The sequence below is a fragment of the Marmota flaviventris genome, chromosome 9, assembly GCF_047511675.1.
Source record: "Marmota flaviventris isolate mMarFla1 chromosome 9, mMarFla1.hap1, whole genome shotgun sequence".
NCBI lineage: Eukaryota > Metazoa > Chordata > Mammalia > Rodentia > Sciuridae > Marmota > Marmota flaviventris.
In genome coordinates, this window is record NC_092506.1 from 42,573,983 (window position 1) to 42,599,047 (window position 25,065).

A 25,065-nucleotide genomic window follows, 5' to 3' on the forward strand; every position below is an offset into this window, starting at 1 on the left:
AGAAGAGATGGGACACTGAAAATAAGCAAATATAACCTTGACTGGTTCCCATGTCTATTCCCTGACCATGAGATACTCCTGCCACCCTTTCCAATTTAATACTTATCTTTCCCAAAGTACATGTTCTTAATATAAAAAAATAGTTCTCCTTGTGATGGAAAGAAAATGGTTTGATAGTTTCTATTTTTAGCACTGATACCTTTAAGTACTTCAGTATTACCAAAGGCAACTAGGACTTCAATTCCAATTCCAAATAACATTCCCATGCAAGTGTACTCACACAAACAGGCAGAAATACTGGGAGTGGAAATAAATCATGCAGATAAAATTTCTGTTATTATTATATTTTTCTCAAAAAGGCGAGGGTGAAATAATGAAAGCAAATTATTTAAGGAAAACAATACTTTGTGCACCAGGAGCTAAATGCAACACAAATATGGTGTAAAGAAGGGATAAATTAGGGGGAAATGCTTCTTAATTCTCACCTGTACAAGAAAAGTCATCCACACGAATGTATCCTGGGACACAGTCACAGCGATATAACCCCGGCAGGTTGACACACACAGTATTGGCATGACAATAATGCATCTTAGCTGCACATTCATCAATATCTGATGGGGAAAAAAAAAGAAGCAATATCATGGTTAGTCAAATAATTGAACCAGAGTGTAATCATCTTACAATAAAGTTACAAAAGGTGAATGTCCAATGAAGTCAGGAGGAAAAGCAAGATGTATTAAACACAAAAACTTAAGTGCAAATTCAGCTGAGACATGAGATCCTGTCCTAAGCTGAAAGTATTTCGTAAAAAGACACATGGTGAGACAGAAGAGTTAAGAACCCTGGAAGTATGAAGACAGAATCAATTATTAATTTCCCACCAAGGAGGATGCTCAATTTAAACGTCCAAACTCAAGGAGTTCTGTGCCCATGAAGTTGATACCAATTAATATTTATTGGGCATCCATGGTACACGGTACAGCTTTTATCAGAGAGATCAAGGGAATCCGGCTGCTCTCTGCTATGTGTCTTACTAAGACATGCTTTAATCCTTCTGTTACAAAATGATGCTGTAGCCAGTTTCTCTTGTGTTGTACTGTGGATACGGACAGCAGCTGTTTCTCATGCAAATTAATGTCTTTCATCCCTTGACCTGGAGATCTCTCCCATGTGATAGAATAATGGGCTGATTCAACAAAATATATTGTTCTCTTTGGAAGGGAGGTCAGATCATCTTCTGCTTTCTCATAAAAGATCATGGTGTGGATTAAAATAACCTCTACCCATAAGTACAGAGTTTGGCCTCTTCTATAGATTGTGTTTTTAAAAATTGATTTATGTTCATCTTACTCAAGCTGCTTATAGTTGATGGTGTGAGAGAGGAAGGGATTTGAGTGCAGCATGGGAATCCAAGATAGAAAATATGGTCTCTAGCTCTGGTTCTGATTGTTAGTGGCTAATGACTTGCATTTAACTAGTCCAAGCCCCCAATACCTCATCACTTTGTCCTAAGAGTCAGTTCTGAACTTAATGCTTAAAATCCAGTGAGGCAGACAAAATGCTTTGTATCTTTAAAGGAATTACCTAATTTGATTCATATGCAGTTCAAGAACAAAGTACAAATACTCCCCCCATTTTAAAGTCGAGGCACAGAGGCACATGCCTGTAATCCCAGTGGCTGAGGAGACTGAAAAAAGGAGCACTGGATTTCAAAACTAGACTCAACAATTTACCAAGGCCCTAAGCAACTCAGAAAGACCCTGTCTCTAGATAAAATATTAAAAAGGACTAGGGATGTGGCTCAGTGGTTAAGTGCCCCTGGGTTCAATCCCCAGTAAAAATAAATAAATAAAAAGTCTAGACAACAGATTCAGAGAAGTTAAATCTCTGACAAAAAGTCATCCCATTGAAACATACTGGACCTGGGATTTGAACTCAGAAGTTGACCTCTTATTCATCAAGATTTATTTCATGACATCACCTTGAAAATGGTAACTAGTTAAACACAGTGTTTCCATTAAGATAATCACTGATATCCTAAAGCCCTTAATGTGCAGAAGCCAAGAATAAATATGGCTACTCTGAGTCACTAGAAAACCCATTTTTCTACTTATTTTTTAAAGAAAAGTAGGTTGATTTATTTCCTAGTAAAACACCCTAGAATAACATCATATTCTTTTTTGTGCTAAAGACCTGTCAGCCTATAAATAAAAGTTATTGCTGGGTAATTGAGGTCCAAGGAGAAGACCCACAGTTAACAAGATTCCCATAACCATATTATAAGAACAAAACACTAGAAATTAATGAAATAACTCAGGCAGTCACCAGCTTTCTGTGTGCCGGTCTCCATCTCAGAGTTGCTTCTTAGTAGAGTAATGTGCTTCACATTAAGATTCTAAAAGTGATGTTACTATTGTTGATTATAAGGTCTTTGGTATGATTAAAGGAGTGTGGAGGAATGAATTCATGAAAGTGACAAGTTGAGAACACCAAGGGAAGACATGTATTGGAAAATGTTGGGTGGCATAGCATCAAATATTACCAGTTTTCCTACTTCTTCACACATAGTACCACTGTACTTCCCCACCCTCTTCTCATTTAAACCTGGCTGTATGTCTGATCATAAAATATGAATGAAAGTGCATCATTTCTAGGAGAAAAGGTAGAGCCAGCTTATGGCTTACCACAGTGTCTTGTTTCGTGGAAGCACAGAGATGGAGACTCTTTCAGCCTGGGTCCCTGAATGAGAAGCAGGCCACCAGATAAGCATGATGACCATGCTGCATGACTTAGATGGATGTCCTGGTTGGTTTAAGCCACCAAGACTCCCTTGACTAGCACAGAGGACAACTGTGGAAAGAATCTCAAAGAAAAGGACTGTGAAGTTTGATCTTAGAACACAAACAGGGATTTACCAGGTAGATAATGAGGGTGGGCATTTGTTTTTTGGGATTGACTAACTTCACTTAGCATTATCATCCTGTCCAATGCCATCCATTTACCTGCAAATGCCATGATTTTGTTCTTTTTTAATGCTGAGTAAAATGAATGTTTTCTCTGATATAAGGGGGGTGATTTATAATGGGGTAGGGAGGGAGAGCATGGGAGGATTAGATTAATTCTAGATAGGGAAGAGGGGTGGGAGGGAAAGGGAGGGGGCAGGGGATTAGCAAGATGGTGGAATATGATGGTCATCATTATACAAAGTACATGTATGAAGACTTGAATTGGTTGTCAACATGCCTTATATACAGAGATATGAAAAATTGTGGTATATATGTGCATTAAGAATTGTAATGCAAAAAAAAAAAGTACATGTATAATGGCATAAATTGGTGTGAACATACTTTATATACAAAGATACAAAAAATTATGCTCTATATGTCTAATAAGAATTGTAATGCATTCCACTGTTGTCATGTATTTTTAAAAAAATAATAAAATCAATTTTAAAAAAAGAGAGAGAATGAGGGTGGAAATCCAGAGGTGATATTCTAGTGGCTAAAGTTTTGTCTCCGTTAAATTAGGAAGGGAAGAGAACTCCTGAATTTCAAAGAACACCAATCAGCCACCTACAAATCCCTGACCTGGTGTGATGAATACAATGACATCCTGGACCTCACAGCCTAGCAGGACCCTGAGCAAAACCTGTCATCATTGCACCAAGGATGGGAAATCTCTTAACAAGGGGATTCGACCTCCTCAAAGAGGTCAGAGAAGGATTCTCTAAGGAAGCAGTGCTTCATCTGAGACCTGAGATAGAAGTGAAACAGATAAATAGGAAAGAAAAAAACATTCCAGAGAAGAATGCCTGAGAAGACTTAGTTACAAGAAGAAACATCATCTACCTGAAATGAATCTGGAAAGGTAAGCTTAGGCCAGATCCCGTCAGGCCTTGTGGGCCATGTGAAGGAACTCAGACTTTAATCAGGGTAGTGACACCATCCAATTTCTGTTTTTAAAATATCACTATAGCTGTAGTAAAGAAAATTGATTGGAGCAGGGCAAGCTGAAGGCTAAATTACGTTGGTATTTTACTCACAGAGACACAGTCATGCTGAAGTCCTGCTCACTCTTCTGGGATGCCCAGCCATTCTTTAAGATGAGAAACTAGCCTGGACTTGCCTTAGAGGCAATTCAATCTTCACCCTGGGCCACAGCTGACAACCAGACTGCTCACTATAATGAATGTTTCCCTGTCATATACCCTGGTCAACTCCTCCCAGAGGAATCTTCTGGCTCATTTCCCTTAGGCCACCACGCAACTTCTGGGAGACCTCCACGTCATGTGGCTTTGAAGGAGTGACTTGACTTAATATTCTTATTTTGACCAAACAGCCCAAGCTATCTCTCTGTTTCAAATGTCTTTAATGCTTTGAATTAAAAATATTTCCAACAGACAAGGGGACGGTTAGAAAACTCCAGTCAGGATTTCTCACATCGATTTAATCCAATCCTTGCTCTTTACAAGTCCTCCAGGACCCCACGGCCATACATCCCTGCTATTCTGCAGATATGTCTTAGAGTAGGCTTCTGTTCTCAGTTCATACTGTTTGTAATTTTGGCTCATGCAAGTCTTATAATTACTTAGTATAGAAAAACACAGCAACAACATAAATCCAAAAAGCTGAAAAATGTACCACCAGAAAATTAAACTACTACAAACTTAACCTTCATTACTTACCCATCCTGTAACCAACACATATCTAAATTACCTTGAGATAAATGGTGGGGTGTGGGGGAGCAAAGTGAGCTCATCCAGCTGAGTCTCTTGAGATGAAATGATGGAAGAAAGAATAGAATTCACAACTTCTATGACTTCGGGATTTGGATGGGGCATGAGATGGTGACAAGCTTGCCAAAATAAAAATCATCTCTCCAACCTCAGGGAAAGACATAACCTAGCAGAGAGTTTCAATAGGACTCAAGAGTGCTTCAAAAGGAAATCTGATTATAAAGAGAATCAAAACAGAATTTACCATCTTCAGAGAGCTGGGATATCCTGAGAAAACAATCTCAAGAAATAGCACACAACTGAGATTTTTAGAATGAGCTGAGGACAAATTTTGCTTTTATATTCAAGGAAAGACAAAAGGCTCTGAAAGGTAATGAATAATTATACAATAGAACAGAACAAAAATCATAACTCCCTATTGAAAGAATGAACCAACATTCAGAGAGTGAAAATGAGTAGACCCAACACACTGAGGACTCTAACCACAGGCCTGCAGTGTGGTCTGGCCTTTGTCCAGGTGGTGGCTGTGCGCTGCCTAAAGTAATCCTTTGAAGCCATGGTCTCTCCAAATGTGATAGTCACCCCAAAGCAAGGAGGCCAAGCCTGAGGCTGAATCTCAGGGTGAATGTTGAACATATTCAAGTCCAGGTTCAAGTCGGAGGTCTGAATCAGCCCTGACAGCTTTTCTGGGAAGAACCATTTAAATGGATATCTGTGGATGGATATAAAAAGCACCTCTTTGGGTACAGGGTGCTACTATGCTGAAAAAAAAAAAAAGGCTACATAGTACATGCCTCATAGGATAAAGCTGGAAATTCCTCTGGCACTTGGTAAACATTCTATGTCTTTGTTTTTACATATCAAGACACCACATTAGGTACTCTACAGGGAGCACCCTGTCCTTCCACTTACTTTTTTTTTTATTATTATTATTGGTTGTTCAAAACATTATTCTTGATTACTCTAGGAGGTAGGGATCCACATACCATTATGATTAAAGTAAAGCACAAGGATTATTAGATCACTTTCCCAAGGCACAGAATCAGTCAGCATAACAGCCTGGATCTGGAGTCAAGTTGTTGGACTCCGAAGTTGGCATTATTTTCATGGTGTCAGTTTTAACACTTCGTAACATTTCAACACTATGACTGTGTTCGATTTCTCTGAGCTTCAGAGATGTGTGGAAACAAACAGCTCTCCAAAATCGGTGCCTATGTGCAATGCTGTTCATGACATTTGTTCTGGTTTTACACTCTGTTAAAATGGCAACACTGCCCCATGCGTCCCTGCTTCCTTGGTTCTTTTAAATCAAATTCTAACATTTTCACACTTTAAGCTCCAGTGACTCAAGACCCCAAAACTGGTGGATGCCTTCTGCTTCCAGCTGGAACACACAGTTTGATACGGCCTCTACTTCCGTTGCTGAACACTACCGAGTACCCTCTATAGGATCAGAAATTAGTAACCAAGAGGCCTGGCTGTTTTATATTACTATCAAATATTATTAAAGAAACATCCACAAACCTTATTGCAATATCTATCAGTTCAAGTATAATGGGACTTAAATTGTGATTCATTCACATAAATTGCTTGTCACCTTTGGAACATTAGAGCTCATCTTCTGGTGGTCTTTTGAGGTAATAAAAAGTACATGATTTATGTTCCCAGGCTGGAGAAGCAGCTTTTTTTTTTTTCATTTTCAAAAGGTAAACTTATGGACTTTAAAATGAAACTTGATGTGGCATAATGGTTTTCTACATACCACCAGCCTCCATCTGCATGTGAGTTGAAAACAAATGCAGACAAACTCCAGCCATCATTGTTATTGAATTAGAATGCAGGGTCTGGATGGTAAACAGAAGATTGAATTAGAGTCCAGGGTCTGGGCAGCAAATAGAAGTAGATGCAAAACACGATCTTAATAACGTAAGCTATCCAGACTTATTTTGCAAGAATGTTCTAGAAATAGACCAGGAAGGGTTAGATCCAGGAAGAGAATGAATGAATGAATGAATAAAGCCATGTCTTATTCCCTGTGTAAATTTTTAAAAAGAGTAGGGAAAAGAAAACCAATATTTATTGATCCATGATTTAAGTTAAGGATGGTGTGCATCTCATCTAATTTCTCCCCACCACCATAGATTTTGACACCAGATACTACATACCGAGGATCTAGGATTTCACCCTAGGTCCATGCAACTCCAAGGAGCATATTTGTTCCACTTTGTTGGACCAAGAACATTGGTTTGACATTTAAGAGTCATGTTCCATTTTTGTTGCCTGTCACCTTCCTGTCCCCAGTGATGGGCATTGAACCCAGGTCATTATTCATGCTAGGCAAGTGCTCTGCCACTAAGCCATCTCCCCACCCTTTCTTGCTTTTCCTATTAACTGTGGTACTAGGCAAGTCACTTTTCTTCTCTAGACCTTGGTTTTCCCCTCTATAACATGAGACAGGTAAAGGCCTTATGATCTTCACACATTCAGGTATTTCGGTTTACTCATCATAAAGTTTACTTCTGGAACTGTTTCTCTTAGGCTATTCTCTCCTTGTGTGAGGAGCCTAAAAATGTTTCAGATGTCTTTCTCAAGACATGGGTCCTAGAAAATACTATTAGGGTGACCTGAGTCTTTATATTGTCTCTATGTCAAATGAATTGGCATCTCTCCAGAATACTAAGAGCAACTAGGACAAGCAAACTTATATCCACATAAAAGCACACCTGTGGGCAAGTTCTCAAGGGACTGGTAAGACAACCTACCAAACACAGGTTAGTCTTCTGACCTTGCAGAGATCAAGAACTATAACAACAGCAGTTGTGGCCAGTTGGCTGATGTATATCATCTTCTAAGATATGTGTCAAACATTATCATACTAGATATTTTTTTAAAGTTTGAACCTATGTGATCTCTAACTTCACCTTATAAAAATCCACTGAATTTTTAGGGTGATGAAATTGCTGTTTGCTACTATCTAAAATAATACATAAATCCCATTATGTATTTGTCCAAACTAATAGAATACCTAAAAGTAAGAATGAGCCCTGATGTAAACAAAGGACTTTAAGTGATTATGATGTGTCAAAATAGGCTCATCAGTTGTTACAAATGTGTTTTCTGGTAGGGGATGTTGATAATAAATAAAGCATGGGTCAGGGTAGGGGCATATGGGCAATCTCTGGGCCTTCAATTTTGTTGTGAACATATAATTTCTCTTTTTAAAAAGTGCTTAACTTTTTAAAAAAACCCAGTGAGGCAGACAAAATGTGGATTATCTTTTTCTTCAAATGTGAAAATACGGCCCAAGAGAAAAACTCTAACATGCCCAAAGGTACCTAGATAATCATTGCACTGGAAACAGAATCAAGATATTCTAATTTTGGAATTAGTGTTTATCTGATGTTTTATATTTTTCTATAATTATAATCTTCTTCCTAAATGAAGGGAAGAAAAGTCAAAGAGCTATAGATTCTAGGAATATAAACCAAATGCCTATGGAAGCCAGTGAAATATAGAGAGAGATATTTCACACATATATATGTCCCTTTCACAAAGAAATAAGGTCTTCCTTATAATAAATGGAAAATGACAACCTCAGTGATTGCAAATCAGTAAGCAAAGGGTGGACTGTGGAAAGCTGGAGCTCCAATCCAATATTGCCAGAAAAGAGTAGCAAGAGGCATTGCTCATATACTACTTACTACACACCAGGCATAGTATTAAGGAATTTATATGTGTTAACATATTTAATACAACTCTATAAGGAAAAGATTAGAATGACCTTTCACTTTATAGATGAGGAATTAGAAACACAGGAATGTACAATAAATTGTGCAAGTTCATATAGGAATTGGGCCTGGACTGCCAAGAAATGAACTCAGGTGGCTTGCTCCAGAGCCTGTGCTCTTCACCCATAGTACTACCTTTCATGAAATATGAGCTACCTCTCTCATCTTTCTAGGCAATCTGAAAATTCCAGAATTAGTTTTTTTAAGTATTGAGTCTAGTGTTTCTCTAAACATTTCATGCTGGATAAAACATATCTGCCTATTCAATTCCACCCAAAATATCTGTCTTAAAGCATGATGCCATGGAAGTTGTAGTGGAAAGAGATGGACAGAGATGGAGAGAGTTAGGGATAGAGATAGAGAGAATAGAAGAAATGATAAAGAGCAAGGGAGGAGGGAAACAGGAGGAAAGGCAGGGGAAAAAACAAAGGGAAGGAAGGAGAAGATGATAAATAAGACAACTTAAGGAGATGCTTAAATAATTGCTATGGACTGAATTGTGTCCCCTTCCACGCTTCGAACGTGCCCCTGCCAGATTCACATGTTGAAGTCTTAAGATTTGGGGAGATGATTTGGGTTGGATGAGATCAAGAGGTTGGGGCATCATGATATGAATTATTGCTTTTATAATTATTGCATCTTTATCTCTGGTTGTGAATAATCTTTATTAATAACTATTCTGTGCCAAGCATACAGAATTTGTTCTTGCTCTCTTTCATATGCACACACAGGAAAAAGGGGCTTTCTGCAAGCCAAGGAACAGAACCTACACAAAATCTGACTATGCTGCCACCTGAGTCTCATACTTCCAAACTCCAGAACAGTGAGAAAACAAACGTGTGTGTGTGTGTGTGTGTGTGTGTGTGTGTGTGTGTTTTACACCACTAAGTCTACGGTATTTTGTTACGAAAGCCTGGGCTGACTCATACCAAAACCTTTATGTTTCTCAGTGCCCTAGGGCAGTAGACAAAATTTTATATCATCTTCTAAGATATGTGTCAAACATTATCTCCCAGATCAAATATTTTCAGATTAAAAACTCAAACGACCTTTTGGTCATATCATGAACAATAAAGAAGGCATCTTAGATAGAGTTAAAAACACCATAATGTTTAAGTTAGATTGTTGAGTTGCTGATATTTTAAAGTATTGTCCATGCATAGTTATGTCAGATATTTGGAAATTCAGGCTAAGATTTTTTTTTTTTTCCTGCTGAGCACAATTTCAGAATCACTGTCATAAAGAAAGACATCGTTTTGTGCCATCAGGAATCACAGCATACCAATTTCTAGCTCAAGTTGGGAAAGCATCATAAAATACTCCCCATCACTTTCCTCCCACCCTGGTACTTCTGACCTTCAGCAAATCCATAAGTGATGCTAAGAGTCTGTAAGGAAAGAATCACATGGTGTGAAGGGCAACCAGTACAGCCGTGGCCTCAGGCTGTGTCTCAGCCTACCTAGATCCATCAGTGTGTGAACTCAGCTGTTGGTACCAACAAAACCAACACTTCCCAAAGGCCCGTGTTTCCTGATGCATTGTGAATCCATTGGAATAATCAAAGAACACCCTGGAAATGTAAAAGCCACAGAGATCTTCTACCTTCCCTACAATTGGGAAAGGAATTTCAAGAGAAGTTGGAAGACTGTCCTAATCCATGGCAGTAATACCAATGAAAAGGAGAAGGACTTACTGGGGATGGTTGTTGCTTTAAGCCTCGAGAAAGCAAGAAGGATGCTTTAACAAAACATTTGTGGTCTTTCTTTGTTTCTTTGATTCCATGAGAGGGATACTATTTCACTTTACGAAGACAGAAGAAAGTCAATTAGAATGAATGAGAATGGAAGGGTGCCACGTCACCAACAAGCCACCTGCATCTTCATCTCTGGTTGTGAATAATCTTTATTAATAACTATTCTGTGCCAAGCATAGGTTTAAATACTCTGCATATGTAACTGATTCCTTTCATCTTTACTAGTACCATATAGATATTACTAACATCTTTATCTTATGGGGGCACAAAAATTAACCAGAAGGTGATTCTGGGAAATTAAAACCCTTGGCATCAATTCTTTTCTGCCTCTCTACAATGCCACCTTAGCTTTCTTCTTTCTTTGTTAATTAAATCACAAGTTCCTATAGTCACTGGGTCAAATTATTCATTCACCACTTTTGCAGAGCAGTTAAAATAAAGTGTACAGGCTTTAGTCTTTTAAAAATAAATGATTTGTGCTGGAGGTTTAGATTTGATTCTGTGCAGCATCTAATTAACCAGTGATTAAACACCAGACTCTGAATTACACAAACTTATAAACCTATGAGCAGGTAGTTATTGAATACAACCTGTATGAAACCATTCCCATCTTCTAGAACCCACACGATAAATGATGATCAGCTGAGTACTAAGAAAATGAGCTGCTTCTTCATGTGTTTCCTTGTGCAGAGATTCCTTAGATAAAGTAAACCTCTTGAATTGAAATCAGCATTATTCCCAACTTCAAATGTTTATCTGTCTAACTGAATCCATGAACCCTGGTACGAAAACTGTAAAGTACTTAAGGTGATCCTTAAAAATCGGTATATGATTGTTAAGAAAATGCAAAATAAATACATGTTGCTTATTGGGTACAGAATTTCTGTTGACACCAATGAAAAGGTTTGGGAAATAGTGAAGATGATTGCAGAACACTGTGACTGCTGTTACCACCACTAAAATGAACCCTTTGACCCAGCTATCCCACTCCTTGGTCTATACCCAAAGGACTTAAAAACAGCATCCTATAGGGACACAGCCACATCAATGTTTACAGCAGCCCAATTCACAATAGCCAAACTGTGGAACCAATCTAGATGCCCTTCAATAGATGAATGGATAAAGAATCTGTGGTATATATACATAATGGAATATTACCTAACAATAAAAGAGAATAAAATTATGGAATTTGCAGGTAAATGGATGGAGCTGGAGAATATCATGCTAAGCAAAGTAAGCAAATCCTCAAAAACTTGACCAAATTTTTTCTCTGATAAGTGGATGCTAATCTATAATGGGGGAGCATATGATGAGTAGAGGAACTTTGGATTGGGCAAAGGGGAGGAAGAAGAAGTGCCAGGAACCAGAACTCACCAGAACATCAGGAAGGTGAGTCCAGCTCAGTTCAATACAGGGCTTGAACGACATGCTATGAACTTGATTTTATTCTGAGAACAAGCTGCTTATGGGTAGTAATCATTTTTTGCAGGTAGTTGATTAAATATATTTTTATTTCATTCATAAGCATGAATGAATTTGTACATCTGTTGAGAAGAGTTATTCCCGATGGCTTAGTTCGTTTTTGTGTAATGAATGCATGAAATAATAAAGAATTATTAACATTTTAAGCTAATGAATGATATGATCACTGATGTATATTTAAAATCATCATTCTGGAAGCAATGCTAGGGGTGGATCTGACAGACAGGAGAGCATCACTCACACCAGAAGAAAGAGTATAGAAGTCTGGCTTGAGTGGAATGAAAACATATGAGAGCTTAGAGCTGGATGATTCTGCCTAGAGATCAGTTTGCTGGAGTTAATTATTAAAAGTTAAGGGTAAAAGAGTCAAGTGACAACAAGGTCAAAAGCCAGGAATTGGTATACGTGTGAAGATGATTTAGTCCCAAAGGTAAAAATCTTCAAGGCTGGAGTTTTCCCAAGAATGGTGATATAGCTTTACATGGAAATGAAGCCTGAGCATCTAGGTATGAGACCCTCCGTGAATGAGGGGGGAGTGGCCAAGAGATCTGTCACTGACAATGACTAGAAGGGATAACAGGTATAATGAGCAGATGGCTGAGACTTCCAAGGAGAAACAGTTTTGTATGAGGAAGGAAGAAATCACTCTAGATGCTGCAAAGCTGTCTGTAAAAGCTGATGCGGCCTCTGGGCTCCAAGGTGCATCATGTGTTGAAGAAAAAAGGGTCTCTGCTTAGAGGGCTGTATCCCCAGGGGATGCAAGAAGACAAAGACATGGAGGAAAAGATGAAGAGTCTGAGCATGATATGGGTGGGCTTTAAAAAGAAACTTAGAGTTCTAGAGAACATAGCATAGTGGGAGGGAGGAAAAGTAGAGACAGGAAGAATAATCAGCTTAAGGGACATACAATATCAAACAAGGCATAGGATCTAGAGGACAAGTCATGAAAAGGTCTGGCGGCTTTGGCAGTGGGCACAGATGATGGAGGTGGGAGGAAGTAGGGTCCCAGCAAAGCCTGGGGACAATCTTAGGCAATGTGAAAGTCCTGAGGAAGCCTGGGCTATGGTTCAGCCAATCAGTTTACTTGGAAGGGAAACCAATCTGAATGCTACTAAGTTCTTTTTGGCCAAAGGCACAACTGGCAGTAACCGTATCATGACAACAAAATAAACCCCCAAGGGAATTCTGTTCAGGTGATAAAAGATAGAATCTGATCAGAATAACCACTAGTTTGTCATTTTGAGTCTCAGGCCAGGGTCCTGGCTTCTGTGCTATGCTCTAGTTGGCTCATGCAGACTCATGACAGCTGACTATGCACGTTTCCCAAACCCAGCATCAGTTGCTTCACATCAGTCACCTATTAAAATCACTTAAGCCAGGGAAGTCAATAAACTCTGAAGTTCTGTCATCTTGCACCCCAGGCCCTGACCAATGTTAAACACTCACCAGCACACCACTGCTTGCCCTGCTGGTTTTTCTGTACCTCACAGGAAGCAAGACTTTTGCCCTAGACTCCAAGCTGACTCTTCTCTGATCCTCCAAGTCACCTAAAAGAGAACGCTTTGCCTGTCTAGACCTTTTCATTGAATCTGATCCTATGTTATCATTTACTCTTACGTGCCTACATCCCAGACCTATTCATGCCTCCAAGGTCCCAAACCCTCCCACTTACCACCCACCTCCATGTTGTTCAGCTATCAGGTCTTTGCATGACAAGTATTAATAGCAGATAAGAATATGTGGGTGTAGATCCCACTTCTATACCTTGCTCTGTAGATGACAATGGTCATATTCAAATTGTATGTTTCCTTGTCTACAAAATGGCTAGTTTATAAAAATATCATCACTGGATTGTTGTTTTTTTGTTTTTTCTTTCTCTCTCTCTCTTTTTTTTTTTTTTTTTTTTTTGAGAATCAATCAATCAAATGTCTAAATTGCCAAGACATGCAGATGGGACTAATGTTTCCTTTCCTTTGAGAGGCAGATATTGTTATTGCTAATTTTAAGAAATGTGTAGTACTTTTAGTGTGCCAGACACTTCTAAGCTTTTTAATGCATATTAAATCATTTAATTTTTATTAAGCTCTTATGTGGAAGTACTATTTTTACCCCATTTTACAAATGGGGGAAACTAAGGCACAGAATAGTCAAGTGACTTGCTAAGGCTACACAACTAATACCTATAAAATCCAGGTGTAATATCAATCAGTCAGCTTCAGAGTGCTCACCTTTAACCACTGGGCTATCTTCCCAGGAGTTCCTACTACCTACTCTCTTAACTCCTAATCCCTGTGGATATTTCTAGTTTGCCTAATTTGCCAGTCCAGCAACATGTCACCACTGAGCAAAGTCCTGAACTACTGAATTCAGTAAATATCATCAAGAAAACCAAATCGCATCAACTTGTAATATTTAGTACCATTTCTCATGATATTCCTTCAGCCTGGGATACTCTGCTCACTTGACCTCTTAGCAAATATATTCTCATCATTCAGAACTCATCTAATGTTCCAATTCACATGAAAAAAATTTAAAATCCCCCTTTCCATCCTCCACTCTTCCACTAGATCCTCCATGGCCCTCCATACATACCTCTAACTTAGATCCTGCCCTGATAGAAAAAAACACCATATTTCTATCTCAACTTCTATAAAGTTAACTTCTGTAAAGTTAAATTATACTGTCATCATTTGTCCAGGTGTCTATGCCTCTGCAGAGCTGCTTTATTCAAACATAAATGATTTTCTTACATATCTTTGTCTCTAACACCCAGTGGACATAGTACCTAGTATTAGATACAGGATAAAGACATTTGAAGATGAACAACATAAAAGATGAAGAACTGGATGGATGAATAGCTGGGTAGATAAATAATAAACATAGTAATGGATGAGACCTATGATGAATATCTCATATATGAAAATAAAAATCAGAATTAGAGGCACAGTCAAATAAGAGTTGGCCGTATAATGACAATTTTCTCTACCACCTAGTCTCTTAGCTGGAAATTCATAAAAATTTTAAAAATATTTGCCCTCTAAAATTGAAAATGAACTTCTGTATACAATTACACATTCTTATCTATGCTTCTGTGCAATTGCTATCTGCTGTAGAAATAACCTCATTGTTTCAGTAAGTCCCCTTTCTCCCATATCTGAGTCATTTAAACCAGAGTTATAGGAAGGTCAGTTTTCAACTAGCTGAAAACTCCTTTAGGTATACTTTATAATGCTAAGAAAATGTTCTGAGGCCTTTATCTAAGCTGTATAAATAGCAGGGTAAAATCTACTAAGTAAGGTGTTATATTTTCCAACTTTAGAAGAGGCTTCAGAGAAGGAAATATTTAGATAGTTATTTATATATTTATATTTTAGCTGGTTTTATTTATTTATTTTTAGTTGTAGTTGGATACAATACCTTTATTTATTTTTATGTGGTGCTAAGGATTGAACCCAGGACCTCATACATGCTAGGCAAGTGCTCTACTGCTGAGCCCCAGCCCCAGTTGGTTATATTTAGAGGGTTAGTCACAAATGGACTGCCTGACAGGTAAAATATGTATCATACAGAAGAAGCTACAGTTTATTGAACGCCCATTATGGGCATCCAGGAGTTTTGATCCACATGATTCTGCAAGGAGTATTTTATTTTACAGAAAAAGTCAAGTAAGGTTTGGAAAGCTAATTAAGTTTCCTTAGATCATATCATTAGCAATGGGCAGAGCCAAGTTGAAATCCAAGTTTATTTTTCTTTAAAGCTCCAATTCTCTAAATTACATGGCACTCATAAAGAGATTGCACCTCATAAAAGTTCAGTTAGTTAAGAGTAACATATCCCACATCAGGTTGAAACTGTTTGCCTACCATGGAGTTGGAAGTTTTGCCTCACACTAAAATCTCCCCTAGCAGAAACCATCTCCCCATCAGACACACTCATGATGATGTTCATTTAAAGTATATATGTAAATGAGTGCATCTGTTTTCACAGCCAACATGTCAAGAAAGCTGACATTTAGCAGACCTCTCTGTGCTGGTGGTATTGTTCTCACCCCTCCTAATTTGTCCAACGTAAGATACCAGGTCTCTCCAGGAGTTCAAGATCATACAGCTGAAGGGTGACAGAGTTGAATCTAAAGCTCAGACTCCCTGACCTCTAGTTCACTGCTGTGTATCAGAAATATGTTACCACCATCACCATAAAGGATCTTTTCAAAGGAGCCAAAATACCTCTGTTAGACCTGGAGGGGAAAAAAAAAAAAAAAACTGAACAAGCAAATAGGGAGAACCCCAATGCCTTTTTTCATGATTTATGATCCACGTCATGGCTGTACTATGCTTACCCTCCTAGAGAGGGGTGTTAACCATAATTTTGTGGCTAAAGCTCATGCCATCAACCACAATAAACAATGTCACTGAATACTGGGAAGATGAACTAGCCTTTATAAACCAGATGGAGACCAATGTTTCTGGGCCATTTAACACTCCTTCTTTGGCCATTTCTCTTCTTTGTGGACTCTCTTTATTTTCTATATCATGGTACACCACAAAGTACAGAAAGTGTCAAAATGGACATTGAACTCAAATCAGAAATGAAGATAGTTGGCTCACAAATACACCATCGCCCGAGTCCTACCTCCCTAACCCACTTCAACCAGAGAAAAGCACATGGAGAAGCTGCCTGCCGTGACAGTGCCCACTCCTAAGTAAGGGCCACTATGGCAGTTTGACCACAAACACACCAACACAGTGCCCCTTTGGCCCACACTTGTTCCAGGAAATGGCCAACCACAGGAAAACCTCCATATCTAACACTGAACAGTCCTTTGTATTTTGAAATACCCCTAAATGTCTAGCTTGCTCTCTCACACAGTCCACTAGGGACTAGCAACATTCCAAAAATCCAATTAGAAAACTTTCCCTGATTACAAAAGCTCACCTTGTAGAATGCTTGCCTGTCAGAGTCTGCCTCAGCCTTTCCTCTTTTTTAAAAAAAAAATATTTTTTTAGTCATACATGGACACAATATCTTTAATTTGTTGTTTTTATGTGGTGCTCAGATCAAACCCAGTGCCTCACCTGTGTGAGGCAAGTGCTCTGTCACTGAGCCACAACCCCAGCCCAGCCTTTCCTTTTTTTTTTTAATTCCATAAATCTTCATACTTTTAAAGCTATTAGAAACCAAAATGGTGGCAAATGGGTTCCCTTGCCACAAGTTTATGAATTAAAAGGTCTGTATTAATTTTGTCTCCAAACTGATTTTGTTTATGACAAAATTTATGAAGCTAGCCACAGAACTACGCACCCTAATGATGGATTGGTTGCAATACCTATAATCCACACCTTCTGTCAACAAGAAACCTTTTAAAAAGGAATAACTTGCTCTAAAGGTGGGAAGAATTCATCCACAATTACTTTTCATTCTAACCTAATTGATAATTTTATGCAATATGATTCAAATTTTAGATGATGTCCAACAAAACTTCCACTTTGGTCATTTTTAATGCATGTCTTTTACTCACCTTGAAAATGAGAGTAAAAAGCAAAACATTTAGTGTAATTAAACCAATTTCCATTTGGCTACTACATAATTTACTTTTGTCATCTATTATACTTGATTCTGCTGTTGGCCCAGGTTGAACAGTGGATTACTGTAGTCAAAATGAATGATTCTTGCCTTAGTATTGCTCTGAACAATTATGTTAAAATAGCTCAACATTTTTTTATCTATTTCCCATCCCTCATTCATAGGAGGGGGAGGGAAGCCTCCCTTCTCCTTTATCTGTAATACCCTTACACTGGCTGTGTCCTATCTCTACACTGTGATATTGACTAGCCTCTCTTTAAATTCACATAGATGGTATCTTCACATGATAAATCGTAGCAGGCTACCCATATAATTGATCTCAAATTCCCCATGCCCCCAACAACCTTTAGCTGTGGCATTTTGAAGGACTTTGTACCTCTTTGAAAAATTACATGCTGATGAAAATTCTGATGGGGGAGATGTCTCACTCTACCTAAAAAATGTTTCAAATCTCCCAAGAAGTGTGAACATTGACCTCTATAACCATTTTGAAGATATACTTTTAAAAAATTAGACATGAGCTATGAACAGCAGTCTGTGGTAAGAAACCAATACTCTCTCACTTTGCAGCTGGGGAAAAGATTGTATTTATTTGACCTATACATGCAGTATAAGATAGTGTGAAGTCAAGGAAAAATGACTTGTTGCTATCAATACAAATCGGCTGAATTTGTCTGGCTTATTACAGTTTACCAGAAAGAGGCCAAATGTGGTAGCAGAAAGGACATCTGTGAGTTTGGGGGTCAAATTCAGGTATAAATCGACTCACTGTATTTGTTGTTTTAAGAAAATTACTTCCCTCAGTTTCAATTTCTTTTTTTTTATTGGTTGTTCAAAACATTACAAAGCTCTTGACATATCATATTTCATACATTAGATTCAAGTTGGTTATGAACTCCCAATTTTACCCCAAATACAGATTGCAGAATCACATCGGTTACACATCCACTGATTTACATATTGCCATACTAGTGTCAGTTTCAATTTCTTTATGGGAAAAGCTAAATGTACCTTCTAGGGTAACTGTGATAATTAAAGAGAATGAATATTACTTGATACAGATTCAGAGACATAGAGGCATAACAAATCTATGTGAATTCACTTCTATCAAGACCAGCAGCTTACTCAGACTGTGCTACATATCTTTTATTTTATCTTGGTGGGGGAGGTGAACAGGGATTGAACTCAGGGGCACTCGACCACTAGGCCACATCCCCAGCCCTATTTTGTATTTTATTTAGAGACAGGGTCTCACTGAGTTGCTTAACACCTCTCTTTTTCTGAGGCTGGCTTTGAACTCAGGATCCTCCTGCCTCAGCCTCCCAAGCCACTGGGATTTCAGGCATGTGCCACCATGCCTGGCTGTGCTACCTATCTTTTAAAGCAAGTACTCTAAGTTGAGTCCCTTGGGATATGGCCACGGTCATCTATATGGTCCTATGGTTAGGTATATAAAATCTAAAACTTTGAAGAAAAAAAAAATTTAGCCATGGACACACACACAGTCACATACACATACAGAGTCACGAGAGCTAGCAGAAAAGGGAAAAAGAAATACTGTTATCACAGAAGACTGATGCACAATATGCTTTGGGGATTAAAAAGGACATATTCAAAAGCTCGCATCTAAAGCAGTGACTGACAAACTATGAAGGCCAGATAGGAAGTAGTCTTCACAAAGCATGTGACATCACTGCCCAACTCTGCCACTGGCATGGACACAGCCACAAACAATGCATAAGAAAATGTGTGTGGCTCTGAGCCAACAAAACTTTATTTATAAAAACGGCAGACCACATGTGGCATAGGGGCCATAGTCTCCTGACCCTGAGAGAAGGAAGGCAGTGTGCCTGGAACTGGTGTCTTTTATATTCCTCCTTCCTGCTGCATTCAAGCTGACCCTGGTATTTAAAGTACCTTCACGTCCCAACAGTTTCACAGGACATCAAGTTTGAAACACTCATAAATAATATAGGGCAAGACAGAGGAGTTCTTGGTCTTAAAAGTATTATTTTTTACTCACACATAATGATAACATTTGTCAGTGTGATAATGAAAAAATAGAGAATAAATATATCATCCCATGAGTTTTGGCAATCTGCTATAATTTATAAGACTAGGAACTGGTGAATTATTTTCATCCTTTCCCGCCCCCCCCCCCCCACTGGATTACACAGGCACTAAATTCCTTAGGCATAACCTAAGGTGACTCAAACCAAAGGTTTTAAAAAAAAAATGTTTCAGAAAATGAACATAAAATTTCTACTTCCTATCTTGTTCTATATTTGAAGTTTAATAAAAATGTTGATTCTAATTGTTTTGCTCTTGGCTATGAAATAAAAAGAACATTTTCATTCTGCTGCCTCCAATGTCAAAGCCAAGTTTTATCTTTAGTTAAAAGCCATTCGAGGGTAGGGAATGTAGCTCAGAGTGAGACTACTTGCCTAGTATGCTTGAGGCTCTGGGTTCAATCCCCAGCACCCTACAAAAACAAAATCAAACAAACAGAAAAGCATTCCATTAAGACTCAGTAGTCTACTTGTTATTCATTCTTTTTTTCTTTCTCTCTTCTGAAGATTTTTTTCTCTCTACCTTTAAAACTGGCACTTTCCACCTGAAAGCATGCTGAATTCTAAGTTAGAACTTCTGTTAGATAAAGGTTGATGTATGATTACACTACCAGTGTGACTCTGCACCATGTATAGCCAGAGGAAGGAGAAGTCGTGCTTCATTTGTGTACAATGTGTCAAAATGCCTTCTACTGTTATAAATAACTAATTAGAATAAATTAAAAAATAAAGAAGAATAAAGGTTAATAAGTAAATTATTAGAGCAAATTATTATGAAAGTAAATGAAAGCTTCTTGGGTTGGTGATGTGAGTAAGAATTTCTCACATGGGACCATCAAGTTCTGGGTTTAAACTTAGCCAGATGACAGTGGCACTGGGTGGTAGCTCCTGACTGCCGGTGACTATTCCAACCTCAGACACACATTTTATTTTGTGGCTGCTGCAATGATGACTTCAGAAGCTTCCCAATTCCACCTACTCCATACTTAAGAGATTCTGCTTAGCTAAATGATAGTGCTTTTAGTGTATTGCAAAAGCAATATCTTCTTGTTCTAGAATAACCCAGATGTTCAAATAGAAAGCAAAATCCTGTTTTGTGTCACAAAGTTCGATGCTTGAAATTCTAGAAGTTGAAAAAGAATACAGAGCCCTCTGGTCCTTCTTTCTCAATCCTTTGAGATTTTCATGATTGTGTCATCAACTTTTTGTCCTGGTAATGAAAAAACTGAGACCAGTCAACAGTTTTGGAGGATGAAAGCTTTGTAGGTTTTTGTTTTGTTTTGTGGTGAGGACTGAACCCAGGGCCTCAACACACTAGGCAAGCTCTCTACCACTGACCCCCATCGCCAATCCTGAGATTCAAAGTTGAAGATCAAACAGCCCCATGGCTCAGCCTCCAGTAAGGACAGCAAATGGTCTGACACCATATCAGAAGCATGTGTAGAAACGACAGTCACATCTTGAACTAGTTATAAGATTTCACTCTCTTGAGAACTACCTTAATACATTTGAAACAATGCCCTCCCAATTCTGCCACCCTGAGGAAAACTAAGTCTTTAACTCAGGGACTCCTAGAGGAACACACAAACCATATACCAACGAGTGACCATGATAATATTCAATCAACTCACGTTACTGGAACAGAAAAGCTAGGTGTGTTCAGGTGTTGGGATAGGACACTGTCCCTGTATGCACAAAATGGTGGGCAACGTATTCATCATATATAGAACTTAAGAGACTTTAGTGACTTATTCAATTTATTCCTTCATCCAACAAACATTTACTGAGTGATTATTTCATTAAAAATACATTGTAGAAAGATACGCAGGTACCATTCAGTAGTCCATGAGAATGAAAATATAAACTGCAAATTCCTTATCGTGTTGTTATTTTGACTTTTGTCCTCAAGAGTCCACTTTCCCCATAGCAGCCTGAGAAATAACCAAGTCATACCACTTTTCAGATATAACCTTCCTACTTTCCTAATATATTTGTAACACAATCCAAGGGTCCCAATCTTGGAGTCCTTACAAGACCTGCTCCCTATCTGCTTTCCTATCTCCCTCCTTACTGCCATTCTCATCTAACAGTGCAACGTTTGTGTTTGTTCTTTAAACATGTCAAGCTCATTCCTGCCTTAGGGAATTTGTGTTATTCCAGAGTATAATAATCTTTGACCAAAGCTGGTCCCTTCTTGCATATCTGGACTCAAATGCTACCTCCTCAGGCATGCCCTTGCTGAAGAACTTGGATACATTAGGACCTCTCTCTGTAACTTTCCATTCTTTATGTCATCTGGAGACCATGGTGCTCATTTATTGGTTTTCTTTGTTGTCTGACTCCTCTAGTAGCATATAGATTTCACAGGTCCTATTTAACAGGATTATGGATCATTGCACTGCAATACTTAGAATGATAACAAACATATGATAAGCCCTCGATATTTTAGTGAATGACTGAATATGTAAATTAGCATTTACCTAATTTTAGGTGCCCGACACTGTTATAAGTCAATTATATGAAATCTCTCCTCCAATTTTCACACCAAAAAGATAAGTACTTTTTTTCTCCTTTAAGAGAAATACTTAACCCCATTGTATAGCAGAGGAAACTGGGGTACTAAATGGTCAAGTTCTAGTCTAAATTCATTTAGCTAATAAATGACAAAGCTAGGATTCAATACCAGATAGTCTAACGCTGAATTATCTGCTGTTAACCACTGCCATATTGAGAAAAAATTCAGGAGAGTGCTGTTAACGTCTCCAGGTATATGCATATCCTGCCATCAAGCTTTTCCAACTATAGGGCTATGAGAGGGAGTACACACATGAGATTGTTTCTGTGGCATCAAGACAAAGGGAGCCATACACAATAAGGTGATAACAGTCTCCCCTGCTTATAAATCACTTTTTTTCATTTTTTTAAAAATTTAATTTGTTTTATATAACAGCAGAATGCATTATAACTCATATTATACATATACAGCACAATTTTTCATATTTCTGGTTGTACATAAAGTAGAGTCACACCATTCATGTCTTCATATGTGTAGTTAGGGTAATGATGTCCATCTCATTCCACTGTTTTTCCTCCCCCCCATACCCCCTCCTTTCCCCTTCCTCCCCTTTTCCCCTTTGCCCTATCTAGAGTTCATCTAATCCTCTCATTCCCCTCTACCACATTATTAATCAGCCATCCTTAAATCAGAGAAAACATTTGGCATTTGTTTTGGCTTTTTTTTTGGGGGGGAGGGATTGTCTAACTTCACTTAGCATTATATTCTCCGACTTCATCCATTTACCTGAAAATACTAAAAAGCTTCTTCTCAGCAAAAGAAATAGTCAGTGAGGTGAATAGAAAGCCCACAATTTGGGAATGAATTTTTACCACGCACATGTCAGATAGAGCACTAAACTCTAAAATATATAAAGAACTCAAAAATCTTAACACCAAAAATAAATAAATAAATAACCTAATAAATAAATGGGTCAAGGAACTGAATGGACACTTCTCAGTAGAAGATACACAATCAACCAACAAAACTACTGCAAATCAAAACTACTCAAAGATTTCATCTCACTCCAGTCAATATGGCAGCTATTAAGAATACAAACAACAATAAGTGTTAGCAAGGATGCAGGGAAAAAGGCACACTCATACATTGCTGGTGGACTGCAAATTGGTGCAGCCAATATGAAAAGCAGTATGAAGGTACGTGGAAAACTGGGAATGGAACCACCATTTGACCCAGCTATCCCATTCCTTGGTCTATACCCAAAGGACTTAAAAACAGCATACTACAGGGTCACGGCCACATCAATTTTAGAGCAGCACAATTCACAATAGCTAAACTGTGGAACCAGCCTAGATGCCCCTCAGTAGATGAATGGATAAAGAAACTATCATGTATATACAAAATGGAATATTACTCAGCATTATAAATCACTTTGTAACAAATGGCAACCATCTGGAGCTGACCATGGTGCCTGTATCATTTGGTGCCCCAGCAGAACTAGCTCATCAAACCACCATCCCATCCAAGGCTAGAGAAGTCCTTATATTAACATGGAGAGCCAGAACTTCATCCTTGATTTACTCAGCCCAGAGCCGACTTTATTAATCAACATATCAAGCAGTTAATATAACATCTAGCTGCTATTGGACAAATATCTTGCTCAGAATATATTTATTAACTTGCTTTAACCCCCCAACCATTATATGCAATATAATATATGCAATAGGTACTATTTCGATGGAGTAATTGTTGAAATTGCAGGGTCAATCATATATTGGTTTGTTTTACACTGACGAAACAGCCAGGAGGACAAAAATGTACAGGTTATGGACAAATAGTTATCATTAACTCTAACTCTGTCACACAAACACTCAGGATGTTAGAGCTCAAGGGAACCCCAGGATACAATCTCATTGCTAGGTGCAACCTCCTTCATGTACAAAAAAGGAGGAAAACTAAACACTGCTTGCTCAAAACACTTTGATGCCATCTTCCCAAAATTTTCAAGAAAACCAGGAAAAATCTATAGAAACTATAATGAGAATGCTCACTGTAGCCTTCTCTGCATTCTCCCTGGATTTGTGCAAAATGCAACCCACATTCTCATGATCATGTTTCTGACAAGTCATTTCTTTCTTTCTTTTTTTTAAGGCTTTTTTTTTTGGCATTTTTAAACTGAGATTCCAAAATGAAATTATAAAAATGGTGATACTGTTTACCTTATATAAAATAATACTTGTGACATGATAGCATATTTCCATTGTGTTACTGACAAGGCAATTATTAAACTTTTTAATATATTTTAATTTATAGCATATTAAAGGCAGTGAGGTACAGTAACAGGACTCAAGTTCAAAGTTGTGTGATAAATAACAAATTTTAATGCTATCAGATCAACTGTCACTGCAGGGATAAGCTCCCAGCAAGATGGCTATAGTCCATATAGAAGGTCCTATATTAAAGGGTCTTCCTATCATTATTCATAATGTGATAGAGCCCCGGATCCTATCACAATTCATAATGTAACTGCTAACAAGAGGTATTCTGAGGGGTAGTGGCACTCTTGTAGTGACACTGACCCCATAAGGGATACAACCAGCAGTGAGACCCAGAGCAAGTTACCTTTTATTCCTAGCTCTTTTTCTTCCAGAAGTTTTATGAAAGGAAATTTGGTAACAAAGTTTAGGAAGAGTGGTCCTTGCCTAGACAAACCTCAATCCCTTAGCCACTCTCATTGTCTAGCCTGGATTCCATTCCCCAAGCCTGGCGCTCTAGCTGACCAACATATTCCAGCCCTTGCTCTCTGCATTTCCATTAACCCCCAACTCCCAAGGACCCTTAAAGTCTCCATCTAGTCCCAGCTCTCTACTTTCCAGAGCAACTCTTCCACTATAATTCATGCTGTAAGAAAAGCAAATAAAGAGTAGCAAATGGTAGCAACAATCTAATATCTACCTAGCACTATGCTATTTGATTTCACATCTTAAATAAATATTTTTTAAATGCAGACTTTGAGAGGGTAAAATATTGTAGTTTGAAAAGGCTAAGAGAACAAACACCAAGACAGAGAGTGAGAAAACATGAGCTTGTATAGGGAGAACTAACTAGTTCATTGTTGAGAGCTTAATGTACATAAAGGG

The 25,065-nt window shown here is 38.2% G+C and overlaps 1 protein-coding gene across 3 annotated transcripts in view; it reads right to left on the minus strand.

Annotated features, from left to right (window-relative positions):
• Positions 1-25,065, minus strand: part of Nell1 (neural EGFL like 1) — a 794,610-nt gene that overhangs the window by 412,060 nt on the left and 357,485 nt on the right. For all 3 annotated transcript variants that reach the window (XM_071617126.1, XM_071617125.1, XM_071617124.1), the window contains one exon: positions 486-611. In XM_071617126.1, coding sequence (XP_071473227.1) covers positions 486-611 — 126 coding nt within the window. The remainder of the gene's footprint in view (positions 1-485; positions 612-25,065) is intronic.